Source organism: Carya illinoinensis, chromosome 6, assembly GCF_018687715.1.
Source record: "Carya illinoinensis cultivar Pawnee chromosome 6, C.illinoinensisPawnee_v1, whole genome shotgun sequence".
Classification (NCBI taxonomy): domain Eukaryota; kingdom Viridiplantae; phylum Streptophyta; class Magnoliopsida; order Fagales; family Juglandaceae; genus Carya; species Carya illinoinensis.
This window is the reverse complement of record NC_056757.1, coordinates 29,936,345-29,952,221: the sequence shown is the minus strand read 5'-3', so window position 1 is coordinate 29,952,221 and position 15,877 is coordinate 29,936,345. Positions and strand designations below refer to the sequence as shown.

Here is a 15,877-nt window from a genome sequence, read left to right as displayed (position 1 = left end):
TTCTTCGCTTCACATCTCGACACGTAGCACTGCCCTTTTAAGGTTTCTCCCACTTTTCCGTTTTCGTTCTAATCCCCTGCTTCACACGTGCAACCTCCCCTCACCTCTCCACCGTCTGATCGTCAACCATTCCGCATGATCAAGCACCTCCATAACCCTCTAGACTAAAAAGCTTACGTACAACTTCGCTTATAATTCGCTAATTATCATTGTTAGTGTATAAAACAAAGCAAAGGTTGTTAGATTCTCAGCAAAAGCTCCTATGGTTCACCAACTATCTGAGGTTTTCTATATATATAGATATAGGGTATAAATAGAGCAGGACGCAGAACCAGTTGATTTCAGTGTATTTTTCTAGGGATAATTTTGCTAGTTTGTGGGGAAAATGGGGAGAGGGAGAGTGGAGCTGAAGAGGATCGAGAACAAGATCAACAGGCAGGTGACCTTTGCTAAGCGGAGGAACGGACTTTTGAAGAAAGCCTACGAGCTTTCCGTCCTTTGCGATGCCGAGGTTGCTCTCATCATCTTCTCCAATAGAGGAAAGCTGTACGAGTTTTGCAGCAGTTCAAGGTATTCACCAAAACAACAAAACCACTTTTGCACCCTCCAAACCACAAAAGGCAAAGCAAAACCATCAAAACTGCTTCCTTGTATTTTTATTTTTCTATTTTCTAAGTCATCTTTCTTTTATTTAGATCTCCAAGTTGATTTTTTGAAAGATAAAAAAAAGGTGATTTTTTTGGGTGTTAGAGTTATTTGCCGTTTTAGTGAATGTCTCGGCGTTTTTAGCAGGTTGAGTGCTTCGGTGTTCGTATTCCTGTTAGATCTGCAACTGGAAAACCATAAAAAGAAGATCACTGTTGGATTGACTCCATTTCGTGTTATCTTTGCTTTATCTTGGGGTTTTCAAAGTCTCTGTCTCCTATTTTTCTTTTGATCTTTCCCTTCTTTCGCTCTCACTTGTAAAGCCTAAATTTTTCCTTTCGTGTTTTTCGTTTTGTTGAAGAAATCTGAGAAATATCTAATCTTAGTTTACTGTTTGGTATACACTGCTTTAAGTCTCTTTACAAGAAGTCGGAAGATGTGATTCAAGTTTCAAGTGTCTCAGAAAAAGATTCAAACTTCAAGTGTTTTTTTTCCGGCCTTAAGCGGCTCTAAGGCTTTTCATCAATTTTTTCCTTCCTTTTCCACTCACTTTTCAACAAGAACTAAACAGAGAGAAGCTGAAATGCAGAATAGACCTTTCTATTTCCGTTTTGCAAATTCTTGCCCAGTTCCATTAATTAGTTTTAGTTTCTTAACCACATCCAAGTTAATAAACCATTCGTCTGCCCTTTATTTACAGAACCTCTCTCTCTCTCTGTGTCTGGGTTTTCCATGTCAGTTGTTTTCATGATCAGGTGAGAGAATATCATGACGTTTGTTACATCTGCATGATCTGAGTAATGTAGAGTTTGATCTTTCAAATCCCCTACCTAGTTTAGGGTCTCTCTCTCTCTCGCTCTCTCTCCCCCCCCCCCCCCCCCCCCCCCCCCCGCGCCGGCACAACCACTAATTTGTCCCCTTTCAGATCCCAATTCATGTGATCATGAGTGACATATTTTGAAGTTAGTAAGGGTATTTAATTTTGAGATTACTCGTTACAAGGGGAAGCTAGGGGTCGTTTTCTCATTTGAAAAGGAAAAAAAACTAAAAAAATCCTCGTGAAATTCTTATTAGTTCACGAGATATTGGTCCGAGGCTTCTAATTTACTAATTATATACTTAGGTACCACGTTCTTCTTTTGCCTCTTCAAATTTGAATTTATCAACTTAACCAAGTTTTAATTAATTGAACTAACTAATTAATTAAGCTTATAACTACGAGAAAACTACCCAGATTTGACTAGTTATTTATTGAGAAAATGACTATTTTCTGTTAAAATGAGTCTGGTCTCAAATAATATTTATTCTCATCACATATAATCCGTCATTTTTCTTATAGTGTTATAATCTTGGCAGCAAACAAACATTGATGGAATTAAATTTTGGATATAACAACAAATTAAATTAAAGCTCGTCAAAACAAGGCAATTAAGGTTAACTTTTAAACTAAAAAATAAGCCAGCCATAAAGGCTTTAAAAAATTAACATACAAGCTGATGATCAAGATTCAAGAGTCAATACTAGTATATATCCTGCTGCATGCTGCTGGTCCTCACTACTGCCATGAGGAAAATACTGTTGTAAATTCATTGAACAGGCATCTACTAGCACTACTAATTATTTTAACAAGAACTCGATCGATCAGCTTATCTTATGTTTAATTACCAATTTTGTTATGAGCATTTATATTTACCATGCTTCATTTGATCCACATTCCACCATGACACGATGATCTATTCTTGATCTTATATTATATATTCTCCGTACCTCTTGCATGACTTTTGAAGAATACCTGCAGCTTAATTCATTCATTATATTCTCATTAATTATCATGCTCAATATTTAGACCATTGTATTTAGAGTTTTACTACTAATTAATCATCACATACACCACATTTATTTTTATTTTTATTTTTTGTTTTATTTATATTAAATTAATTGAGTTTTTCTATTTATCATCCATATACCACATATTTGCTTAGAAAAATAAAATCATGTGTGGTGTGTGGCATACGTATAGGGATGATGAATAAAATTTTTCTTGTATTTAACTGCATGAACATTTTGCCCTTTGATTTATGAAATCACGTTCATAATTAATTTCATGCTATTGAAAAAAAAAACATATTCAGCATGCTCAAGACATTAGAGAAGTATCAGAAATGCAACTATGGAGCGCCAGATCAGACAAGCGTATCTGCAAGGGAGGCGTTGGTACTGTTTAATTTTTTTTTTTAATTTTTTGCATAACCATTAACCAGTATATATATATATATATATATATTTATGCTCATATGGTATTATTTAGTATTCCAATCCGAATAGAATGAGTTAATTTGACACATGTTAGATTTTGATGGAGGTTTTGGCTTAGTTAATGTATTGGTCATGTACTAACATTACATGATATATAATAGAAACAAATTAAGTTGCAATAATTAAGTAATTGAAAGATTTTCTTAATGCTGGTGCTTATGATAAGCTAATCGATATATATATATATAAGAGGTGATCATGAAGTAATGAGCATGCAATTGGATCAGTCTTACATCTTCAAAGATTCAAAATCAACAGGCCAGGAGTTTTCAGAGGGATTAGTTAAGGTGGTTTAATATATAAAGAAGTACTTATCAGAGAATTAAGGATTAAAGCAAACTGTACAAACAATATGATAGGAAATATAGCATACAAGGCATACAAATAAACTAATTAACCAGACATATATTCATTTTCCTAAACCTGCTTGGCCCCTATTTAGTTTGGAGGTGAAATTAAGTTTAATATTCCATTAAGGTAATATAGATCAAGGATGGTGAATTAGATCTCATATTGTCTAATTAAAACTCTCATGGCTTACAATGATTTTTGTTGAAAATTTGGACCTCCCAAATTCACCCCCCCTAGAATCTACCCTTTGCAGGAATAACAAGAAAAATAGTGAAATAAGAACAACACAAGAAATTTACGTGAAAACTCCAAAACAGGAGAAAAACCACCAGACCCAGAGAAGAAAATTAACTATGTGAAAAATTGTTACAATCACACAATTTTTCTCCTCACCACACCCACAAAGCTACCCTACTAGTAAAACTTTAACTTTACACCTCTTCCCCTTTTTCAAAAGGTTAATAGAGGAATTTAACTAAAGTCAAAAGTTACTAGATAAGTTTTCAACTGGTGCACTTAAACTAAGAGGCTAAGCCTCTTATTTATAACCTTAAAAACCTGCTTCTTTCTTATTTCCCACCGGTGTGGGATTACAAAAGTCACAAAAGTCAACAATCTCCACCTTGTGACTTTGACTGGTCCCACAGCCAAACTTCACCTCAATGAAGATCTTCATAGCTTCCGCTATCATGCTTCACCATAAAAGCATACCCACTCAGAATAAATCAATTCCAAGAATTTCACTTCGGCCCATGTCGAAAATAACCTTGCTGAAAATTATGGTGTAACTTCCACGTTTGGCTCTCCTGGAAGTTCATCAGCCATCGACATGAATTTCCACCACACACCCTGCATCAATGCCAAACCAATGCCTGTGTGCAAACTTGTGGACCCGCTAACATTAACACATCCTCTATCATGGCAACTTTGGGAATTAGCAACATGCCATGAGGATGTACATGTCTCTTTTTAAAGTGCAAAATCTTCCATGGAGAGAGACACAATATTAGCATCATTTCCAGTATCTCCATTTACTGACTTGGAGCCACTTGCCGAACCTGCTCCAGCTCTTGGACAATTTTTCTTGACGTGCCCAGATTGTCCACACTCCCAGCAGACTACTTTCTTCTTCATGGAGTTCTTCATCTTCCCATTTCCAGCTGCTACCATTACTGAGTTCTCAAGTGGAGCATTACTTCCACTACTTAGTCTTTTCTCTTCAGAAAAGATTTTACTGGTAACTTCTGAAAAAATTATTTTCTCCTTCCCATGTATCAAAATAGGTTTCATGTGCTCATAGGAAAATGGAAGAGACCAGATGAGTCTCAAGGCTTGATCCTCATCATCAATTTTAACTCCAATAGCTTCTAACTCAGCGACAATGCCATTGAGAACACTTAAATGATCTGAAATAGCTGTACCTTCATTCATTCGCAGTGTATGAAACTGCTCCTTCAGGTACACACGATTTGAGACGCCTTTCGTCTGATACAACTCTTCAAGTTTTTCCCAGAGTTCCTTTGCTGTAGATATTCCATGCACATTTGCAAGAACATTTTTGGTCAGGCACAGACGTATTGCACTTGCTGTTCTCAAATCCAGATCCTCCCAATCTTCATCGCTCATTTTATATCTGCTACTTTCACCAGTCACACTAGTACCAGTGCTGACTTCATGTGTTGGTCTGCCCTTCAATGCCTTGTGTAATCCTGATTGAATCAAGACATCCTTGACTTGTACTTGCCACAAGCCAAAATTGATTCTCCCATCAAATTTCTCCACCTCAAATTTGACAAGATTTGAAGGCCTACTTCCTGACATTGCTTTGATGAATTTACTGTAGAAATGAATAGTACCTCACTAAGTCAGTTCCCAGGAAAGATTGGAGGGTCACAATGGACACACTTAAAATTTCTAATCTCCTAGACAGAACCTCCTTAGATTGTACGTATCCACATTACCACATCAAAGCTCCATCCCACAAAAAGAGCCTAGTGGCTCTGATACCAATTGTTGGAAATTTGGACCTCCCAAATTCACCCCCCCTAGGATCTACCCTTTGCAGGAATAATAAGAAAAATAGAGAAATAATAACAACACAAGAAATTTACGTGGAAACTCCAAAACAGGAGAAAAACCACCAGACCAAGAGAAGAAAATTCACTATGTGAAAAATTGTTACAATCACACAATTTTTCTCCTTACCACACCCACAAAGCTACCCCACTAGTAAAACTTTAACTTTACACCTCTTCCCCTTTTACAAAAGGTTAATAGAGGAATTTAACTAAAGTCAAAAGTTACTAGATAAACTTTCAACTGATGCATTTAAACTAAGAGGCTAAGCCTCTTATTTATAACCTTAAAAACCTGCTTCTTTCTTATTTCCCACCGGTGTGGGATTACAAAAGTCACAAAAGTCAACAATTTTAAGTGGCTTCAAACGTTGTAATCTTGTTTAGTTATTGATATATGATGTTAACTTTTGGTAGCATATATTGTTAAAGATTTTACAGTCTCTATTGTGTACTGTGAGGTTTGAGTCGTGTACACCTATAAATTATAATGAATCTCAAGGAATATTTAAGAAGGGTTATTGTAGTTCACCACATTTACCAAAAGAGAATGGTGAATGAGATCCCATATTACCTTATAGGAGAAACTCTTGTAGTTTATAATGATATCAAGAGACTGATCTAATATTGACCTGTTCTTTTGAAGCATTAAGTCTAGATATGAATTTGAATTTTCATTGAGTTATTACATCCAAAACTAAACCAATTGAGAATTTTTAACAACTTATAAGAGCTAAATGAAAGCTCAAACCCAATTAAGGTACCTTACTTACCCTAAATAGGTCAAAGTAATTTGGAACTAAAGTGTTAGTTGTTACATATATAGTACTTATCAAAAACCAAAGTTAGCTATTAAGTGTTGTACTCATGTGATGACTGTGCGGACATCATCGGTAGGATCATGCTAGTAGACTGCCCAGCGCTATTATTGTTGGGTATACCGCCAGTTAAAAAATTTTTTGTTCTTTTCTTTTTTATTTTTTAAAAATATTTTTTTAATATCCTTAATCATTAAGGGAAAAAAACACACAACTTCATTAATAATCTCTTCCTTAATTATTAAGTAAAAAAATTAAAAAAATAAAATGCCTAAGCAATAAGATTGAGGGGCAAACTCGTGGGGCCATATTCTAGCATTTTCCATGATCGGTATCATGTGGTGGTATGAATTCTCCATGCACTCTAATTAAACTCTACCATATATACTGTACGTACGTATATAGGAGTTGAGTAGTCAGCAGGAATACTTGAAGCTTAAAGCACGTTATGAATCCCTGCAACGAACCCAAAGGTATTTCCTGATCTTCGATTCTAATTAATTAGTTCTTCAAAATTGGAAAATTGGAAAAACACATATATACTCCCGGCCATGGACTTACGCATTTGATCGATGGTTATCGTATTAGGCATCTTCTGGGAGAAGATCTTGGCCCCTTAAACAGCAAAGAGCTCGAGTCACTAGAAAGGCAGCTGGACATGTCACTGAAACAGATCAGATCAACACGGGTACTCAGTCTTACCACCTTATCTTATCATGTTATGATAGATTACAGATATAATTATCCTCCGGAGGATAATTATATACGTACACGTACGTACTGATCATCCAAGTTTTTTGTATATTTGTTACCGCGCAGCTCTATGATTAATGCCGGCATAACTTGATTAATACTATTAGCTAGAGCAAAATTCTATAAAAATAAACGTCGTACGTTCCTTGTTAACTAGAAATTGAGAAATCAAGTATGAGTAGATTTTTGCAATTGCAAACTGTCAATTAGCATGCATTGCATTGCTCAAACATGCAATATTAGTAGATGATACTGTTGAATGATAAACTTAATTTAGTAAATGTTAGATGAAGAGTACTAGTCTTTTGGAAGATTCATGAACTAGTAAATGTTTATCTTAAAAGAAGTGATTCATGTATTTGGGGTATTGATCATGTACTTGGGTGTTGGTGTACTAGGGAAGTTCATGTATTAGAATAAATACTAGGTACTGAATCTACAAGCCTATAAATACCTATGTATGCATTGGCACGAAGTAAGCCACTTGAAAAGCAATTCAGTTAGAAAAATTTTCAAAACAGTCTCTCCTCTCTTCCCACTAGAATAGAATATCTATTTTACTCTTCCAACAAATACATGCTCGAAACTCTTAATAGTTTGATCGTAACAATTGCTCTGTTGGTTAAGAAGAATAAGTTTGTGTATACATACCACGGAGCATTGGACATGTTAAATTACAAAATTAAAACTAAAAATATAATTAATAAGCTATAAGTATGGCTACTAATTTCCAGATCGAGCACATGGCAACAGTCATGTAAAAGATGCATGTATCTTCCACATACACCTAGTTGAAGAACTCATTGGATAAAGTTATGATAAATTTTATTTTGGGCTAAGACCTATAGAAAATCCATGTGGAGTGTGAGCAGCACATTATTGAAATTAATAGGAAAACTTCGAGCAATCATACGCATCAAGAAAATCTACACGTAGACAATATTATGATCAGAACCATGCATTTTTCACAACCTGTCCTCCTATTCATTTTTAACTTGGACAAACACTTATTGACTATTGTGTATCTTGAATACGCTCTTTTGATCTATATGCTGCAACTTTATCTAGGAGGAAATTAGTTGGGGACTGATATATACTAACATAAGATGTAGTTGCTTACAATAGCATGCAATTGTGTACAGAGTGCTTGCAACCTAGTATGTATATATGTATGTGTGTGTGTGTATATACACATACATATATATATAGTAGTTCATTAAGATGCATGCATGGATTGCAATTGATCTTGAGCTAATTCCACAGTACACTAAAAGAATGCTGTCTTAATTAAGTCTCAACTCTGGGAGCTAGTTCAGTTAATTAAGTCACTAAAATTATTATTATTATTATTATTTAAAAAAAAAAAACCTTCACCAAACTGAAAATTATATGTAAACAACTCAAGTACGAATAACTTTATTTGTTGTTCACATTTTGCACAGACACAATTCATGCTGGATCAGCTCACTGATCTTCGACAAAAGGTATGAGAAGCTTCATATATAGCTTTCCTAATTACTCATGCTCAGTATCTTCACCCATTTATAAATTCATCTAAATTTTCATTTATGCAGGAACATATGCTTAATGAAGCAAATAAGACGCTGAGACAAAGGGTAGGCAAAATTTACAACTGCTTAATTTAATCATTAGTGTTCAATATTTGTGCTCTAATATGTACTAAATCATAACTGCTATGATGATCAAACCCTCCGAAATTAAGGTATCACATAAGTAACCATATTTATTGTAAGCTGCAATGAAAAGGTGAAAAGAGACTTGTAAACAAATCTAAAGAAAAAGTGAACTGCTTTATATGAATGGACTAATGGACTAAGCAATATTTAAATTTAACGGTCAAATTAACTAATATTGCAACTGTTCAAATTGTGTAAACATGAGAATAATCAATTGTCCTTTTGAAATATTAGCATGAATATGAGTTTTTGCAGCTGGTGGAAGGATACCACATAAATTCACTCCAACTGAATCCAAATGCCAACGATGTTGTGTACGACCGACAACCAGCTGAAGCTCAGGGTGATGGCTTAATCTTTCATTCCTTGTGTGAACCCACGTTACAAATTGGGTACGCATTCCTGATTTATAATAAGGAATTACACACACATACACACATATTACTATTAAGATATATAGGCATGCCGCGCCAGTACGTTTTATCATGCGAGCTGCATGCATTGATCTTCTCAAAATCTTAAAACTCTAATTCACTTCATCTACAAATTACCAATTAAACAATGACATCTGATCGATATGGAAATGCAGATATCAGCCTGATCATGATATAGCAGTCGCCACAGGCGCTGCTGGACCAAGCTTGAATAACTACATGCCAGGATGGTTGCCATGATAATATATGAGAGCATGCATGCATGGTACGCATTGATTCCTTCCTCAAGAATCAGTATATATAGTCATCGTTTTAATATTGATGTCGTTTGATGGAAATTATGAGACATTTGTAATTGTACGAATTGAAATTATAGAGTACTATGTTTTAATATTAGTTGTCTGCATGTGTACGTACGTACTGTAGTACTGCTCAAACTCTGCATGCGCTTCTTAATTTCTTTTTGTAGCTGCATACGTTGTTTGAGCTGAATAATTTCAAAATATTTTATGTTATTTGCATGTCAATATTTAGAACAGTTATATACTTGAATTGATCTCGATGTAGATGCTATATAGCTTATGTAGATCCATCGACAAAAGGATCACCCTAATTAAGAAAATAATCATCGTGATGATTGTCTATTGACAAAAGGATGTGATACATTAGATCTAACGTATCATATTATGAAATCATATCAATTTATAAATTTATACGAGTAGCTCCAACTTCACGGACGTGCAAGAACTTCCATAAATTAACTAACTTTTAATTTTCCTAATCAAATCATGAACTATACAACATCAAAATGAAGTTACTTTTTTATTTTTTATTTTTATTTTTGATAGAAACAAACATCTTCATTCGAGATAAATAATTATAGACATTTATTAAACCATAAGGTTTAAGAAAAAAAGTCTAGAATACAATCTTACCACATTTCAATGTTTTCAACTCTAAGCATTACGAGCAAGCTGATGAGCTACCGTATTTCCCTCTCGATACACATGAGAAAAAGAGCAACTACTAAAACCATTACACAACCTCTTTACTTCAGAAAATAGATTAAGAAGTATTGAATTTATCATATTATTTTGCTGCAAAGCCTGAACTAATAGCAAACAATCATTTTCTACTTGAATATGCGAAATTCTCATAGTAGAGCACAGTTGTAATTCTCTAAAAACAACTAACAATTCGACTGTTTCTGGCTCTTCCACCTCTAGTTCAAGTTTTGATGCAGCCATAACCATTCTTCCAGTTGAATCTTGTAAGATAGCCCCTATCCTAGCCTCCTGTAAATCTGAGAACAATGCTCCATCTGTGTTTAGCTTGACCAGTACACCAGGAGGAGGAGGCTTCCAACTAAGATGATCACGAATCTAAACTTTGGATTTAATAGAAATTGATTTAAAATTCTACATAAGCCCTAAAGAATGATTAGTAACTTGGCTAGGGCTCAAATTGATTTGTTCAAATTCCAGCTTGTTTCTCCTAAACCAAAATCCCCAAGCAAGATAGAAAAAGAAAAAGAGAGCCAATTGATTAGAATCCTTTCCCTCAACAACTTTCATAACCAAGTCAGTAATGTTAAGAGGCATAAGATTAGCTAGATTAGGAAAGAATTGAAGTCAAAAATCCTGTAAATGATAGCAACTAAAGACTGCATGCAGAAGATCTTCAACTGGATGTAGTAGAACTTGCAAGTTGACTTTGAAATCACATGTTTCTTCAACAACTTCTCTTTAGAAGGAAGGCTATCTTTGCATGCACACCATGCAAATACTTTGATCTTGTTTGGAATTGGCATCCTCCATAGAACTTTCCAAAGTTTCTGCTAGCTTCCAACTAAAGAAGACTTAGCTAAATTCGAAATATTTTGAGACACGATCAGCTTGTAACAACTTTTGACAGAGAACTGACCACTTCCTCTTGGCTCCATATCAATTTGACTGTAGTGCCAACTGGAAATATCATAACCTTCATGATATCCACTGCTATCATTGGATTGAAGAGAGTTCTAAGCTTGTGAAGATCCCACCACCCTAATTCCTCATCAATGACAGAGGCCACAACCTCTTCCCTGTGATTCCTCTGTAACCCGAGCTCTTGACCCAAAGACTTATGGCCTAGAATCCATTGATCATTCCATAAATTTGCCTTTCCTCCATCACCACTCCTCCATCTACACCCCTCTCTCAACCACCTCTTTGCCTCCCAAATACCCCTCCACATGTATGAAGGACAATGTCCCAAGCTAGATTCCATGAAATTAGTCTATGAAAAGTATCTAGCTTTAAGGAGTTTATGTAAAACAGAATCCTCATTTTGTATTAATTGCCAACCTTATTTTGCAAGAAGAGTAAGGTTAAAATATCTAAGATTCTTAAACCCCATACCACCTCTAGACTTCCCTTCACACATATTACTCCAACTAATCCAATAAATCCTTTTTTCTTCCTTCTTTTGACCTCACCGAAACTTTGACATTAAACTTTCTAATTCTGAATAGAAGCTAATAGGCAATAGAAAACAACCCATAATATAAGTTGGAATAGATAAAACGAATGCTTTTAATAAAATCTCCTTCCCCATGAGACAATAATTGTTCTTTCCAATTTTATAATTTTTGCCAAACATTCTGCTTGACAGACTGAAAAGCCATTGATTTTGATCTACCGATTATAGGAAGTAACCCAAGATAATTTTCATACTGCTAAATTTCCCTATTTCTCCATTACAACCGAATCTCTTCCCTTATATCTTGCCCCACATTACTACTAAACACCATGGAAGTTTTTTCTTTGTTAATTTTCTGCCTGACACACTCTCATAAGTATCTAACACAACTTGAACTCTCGTGTTCTCCTCTACATCAGCCTTACAAAAAATGACACTATCATTAGCAAAAAGCAAATAATTAATATTGGGAGCCCCTCTACACAGTGGCGGATCTATGTATAGCTTGAGGGGGGCCATGGTTTTTCAAAATTCAAAATAGCCCCTATGTTTTATTCATAATTCCATGCATCTATAAATTGGCTCCTCCAATAAATTTATAATTTCCTTATTCTCATATGCTTTCTAAACTTTTTTAAAATTTCAATATATATAGAAATGTCTCTATCTAATTTTTTTTTTTCCTATAACCCTTAGATATTGTATAATTTCTATATGTTATCTATTTTTAAGGATGTGACCACACTAAAATCAAATTAAAACTAAGATTAGGAGAAATAATAAACTATTAACATTGACCCCAAAATTTTTTATTATACAATTTTTAAGTTTCTTAATATAGAATCCAAAGTGAAAATACCATAAAAACCATTTAAGATTGATTATTTATATGAAAAATAGTGGAAATGATTTATCCTGTAAATTTCATTGAGCAAAAAAAAGTTTATTTAAGGTTTCAATTGTAGTATTCGATACCTAATGTGACGCCAAAATAGATAGATTTTATATAAAATTTGATAAACTAGTTTAGATATTAGAATGAAAGATGACATTCTAATATATCACTTGCTAGTTTCTACAAAGAAAGAAATTTCTACACATTTCATATTTACAAAAATAATAATAGATGAATATGATTCTATAAAATATTGTCGTAAAAAATCCGAAAAAGACATTAAGTTGTGTTTTTAAAATTTTATTTCTACGTTATTTGACAAATTATCAAGATTTAATTTTATATATGCTTTATGGTTTTGTAATATTTTTTTTATTTTACATAAACATCTTGTGCGATAGAAAAGTTAGCCCCCTCTATGAAAAATTGTTGGTTCCACCACTGACTCTACAGATTTTAATCCCAGATATTTCCTTCCTTATTCCTACTTCATTTAGTAGAGCGATGAGACCTTCAATACAAAGGAGAAATAGATAGGGTGACAAAGGATTCCCTTGTCTCAAACCCCTTCCAAGAAAAATAGGCCATTTTGGCACACCATTAATTAACACAGAAAAAGAAACAGTTTAAACACAAACATCACCAAGGAAATAAAATTAGCCTGAAAACCCATCACCTCCAACACCTGTTTAAGAAAACACCACTCTACTCTATTGTAAGCCTTACTCATATCCAATTTCTATGTCCCTTGTTTCCCCTTCTTTTTGTTCTTTAAGAAATGCACCAATTCATAAGCTATAAGCACATTGTCTGAAATTAAACTGCCAAGAACAAAAGCACATTGACTCTCCCCAATGATACTAGGTAAAACAACTTTCAATCAATTGGAGATAACTTTTGAAATCATTTTATAGGCCACATTACACAAGCTAATGGGCCTATAATCAACAACAACAGTAGGGTATTTCTTCTTTGGAATGAGAGTGATGTAAGTGTGATTAAGAGGTTGAGGAAAATCACCTGAGTTTAAAGCCTGCAAAATAGCTTCCATGACTAAGTTGCCCACCACATGCCAATATTTTTGAAAAAAACTTTAGGGACATTCCATCAGGGATTGGAGCTGTAGATGGATCCATCTCAGATAAAGCAACCAATATTCAGTTTCAGTATACATCTGACTCAGCTCCTCATTCATAGTAGGTATTACTCTAGCAGCAGGGGCATCTAAAAAATCAGTAGATCCACTTGGATTGGAACTTGTAAAAAGATTCTCAAAATAGTTTAGAATAATTTTGTCCCTCTACTCACCAAACCACCATATCCCTCCCTCATCCTTCACCTTATCCAATCTGTTTTTCTTCCTCCTTTGAGAGGCCTTCATATGAAAATACTTAAAATTTTTGTCACCCTCTTTTAGCCATAGTGCTTTGGACCTTTGCCTCTGTTGAGGATCATGATGAGGATCATCTGCCTTAATCTAAGGCTTCCATTTGTATACTCATTGACCGGTAATTATAGCAATTCATTATTCTTTCCATTCAATTGTAATCTTTCCATATATGTACTTATCATATACAATATGTAATTACGTCTATCTATGAAATGGACTCACTACTGAAATAAGTGGTGGTTTTCAAACACTTACATGGTATCAAGAGCCCTTGTGGATTAACCTCCCATGATCCCGTCCATGGCTGCCAAACCCTCCTCCACTCTTCTCCTTTTCAACACTCTTATCCACATGGTTACAATCAAACTTTCCTCCTCCAACTTTCTTCTATGGAAAAACCAATTACTTCCCTTCTTAGAGAGCCAAGAATTAATCGGTTATGTGGATGGAACTCTTGAGCCTCCACCTCGTTTTGCCCCTGCGAACTCTCAAATGCCGAACATCAAACACACAACATCGAAAAACACAGACCAACGCCTCCTTAGTCTCCTGCTATCCTCCCTCACCGAGGAAGCCATGGCTGAAGTCGTGGCTCTCTCTCCACCTCACGCGAGGTTTGGGTTGCCTTAGAGAACACCTTCAGCCACTGCTCCAAAGCCCGTGAAATTCGTCTTAAAGATGATTTGCAGCTGATGAAACCCGGGACCAAGTCTGTTTCAAAGTACGCCCATGCCTTCAAAGCCCTCTACGATCAACTTCATGCCATTGGACATCCTGTTGATGGCACCGACAAAGTGCATTGGTTTATCAGAGGCCTCGGTTTAGAATTTTCGAGCTTCTCAACAACTCAAATGGCCCTCACTCCTTTACCTTGTTTTGCAAATTTGGTGCCCAAAGCAGAGAGCTTTGAGCTCTTCCAAAAATCCTTGGAGCCTCTTATCCTGTCCGCTGCGGCATTCCTTGCTTCTAATCGTACCTCTACAAAACCAAACAAGAGGAACTCTTCCTCTTGCCATTCTCACGGATGTGCTGGTGGCCATGGCAGAGGCCAAGGATGTTCCTCTGGAAGACGACCTCCCTGCTGCTAGATATGCCATGTGGAGGGTCACTACGCCGATCGGTGTAGGCAGAGGTATGATCATGCTCCTCATGCCTCTGAAGCTCAGCTTGCCGAGGCCCTTACATCCTCATGTTCTATTTCTGGAAATGAGACTTCAAATTGGTATTTAGATACAGGGGCTTCAGCCCACATGACTTCGGCCCAATCCAACTTGGATTAGTTCACCTCCTATTCGAGTAAGGATTGTGTTATTGTCGGGAATAGTGTATCTCTACCCATAACTCACACTGGTACAATTTCACATTCCCCTAATTTTAAACTATTAGATGTTTTGGTTGTTCCTCACATCACTAAAAATCTTTTGTCCATTAGTAAATTAACTAATGATTTTCTAGTCTCTGTTACATTTACTAATAATTTTTTCACTGTTTAGAATTGCCAAACGGGAAGGGTGGTGGCAACCGGTAGATGTGATGGCAGCTAAAATGCAAAAATTCTGCTTTTGTTTCTGTCCTAAAGGACCCTTCACCTGTTAAGTCCAATTTGAGTTTTGCTTATTATGTTTTATTTGTTGACGATTATTCTCGTTTCACGTGGCTTTATCCCTTGAAATTGAAATATGAATTCTATAATACTTTTCTTCAATTTTAAAAATTCGTGAAAAATCAACATTCCACTCGTATAAAAATGTTTCAAAGTGACGGTGGTGCAGAATTCACTAGCAACCACTTTAAAGCACATCTTCATACCTCTGGCATTCATCATCAACTCTCTTGCCCTTATACACCCGCCCAAAATGGTCACGCCGAAAGGAAATATCGTCATGTAACTGAAAGAGGTTTGGCCCTTCTTTTTCATTCTCATCTTCCCACTTTTCTGGGTTGACGCTTTTAGCACTGCAATTTACATCATCAACCGTTTGCCCAAGCCGCTTCTTCGTGGTAAGTCTCATTTTGAGCATTTGTATGGTTCCTCTCCCAATT

General features: G+C 35.4%; 1 protein-coding gene across 2 annotated transcripts; it reads left to right on the top strand.

Moving 5' to 3' along the window:
• Window positions 1-208: 208 nt before the first annotated feature.
• Window positions 209-9,604, top strand: LOC122313217 (agamous-like MADS-box protein MADS4). 2 transcript variants are annotated; one of them, XM_043128008.1, is made up of 8 exons: window positions 209-570; window positions 2,778-2,859; window positions 6,611-6,678; window positions 6,794-6,893; window positions 8,401-8,442; window positions 8,533-8,574; window positions 8,890-9,047; window positions 9,245-9,604. In XM_043128008.1, the coding sequence occupies exons 1-8, from the start codon at window positions 386-388 to the stop codon at window positions 9,327-9,329; spliced, it is 762 nt and encodes a 253-aa protein (XP_042983942.1). In that variant the 5' UTR covers window positions 209-385; the 3' UTR covers window positions 9,330-9,604. The 2 variants fall into 2 exon arrangements, with proteins under 2 accessions (XP_042983942.1, XP_042983943.1); XM_043128009.1 differs by having other exon boundaries at window positions 213-570; window positions 8,911-9,047.
• Window positions 9,605-15,877: the final 6,273 nt, after the last annotated feature.

Coding starts and splice junctions, on each gene's coding strand:
- LOC122313217 (XM_043128008.1), top strand. CDS start 386: ATGGGGAGAGGGAGAGTGGAGCTGAAGAGGATCGAGAACAAGATCAAC. Junction 571..2,777: donor GAGTTTTGCAGCAGTTCAAG/GTATTCACCAAA, acceptor AAACATATTCAG/CATGCTCAAGACATTAGAGA. Junction 8,575..8,889: donor ATAAGACGCTGAGACAAAGG/GTAGGCAAAATT, acceptor TTGAAATATTAG/CATGAATATGAGTTTTTGCA.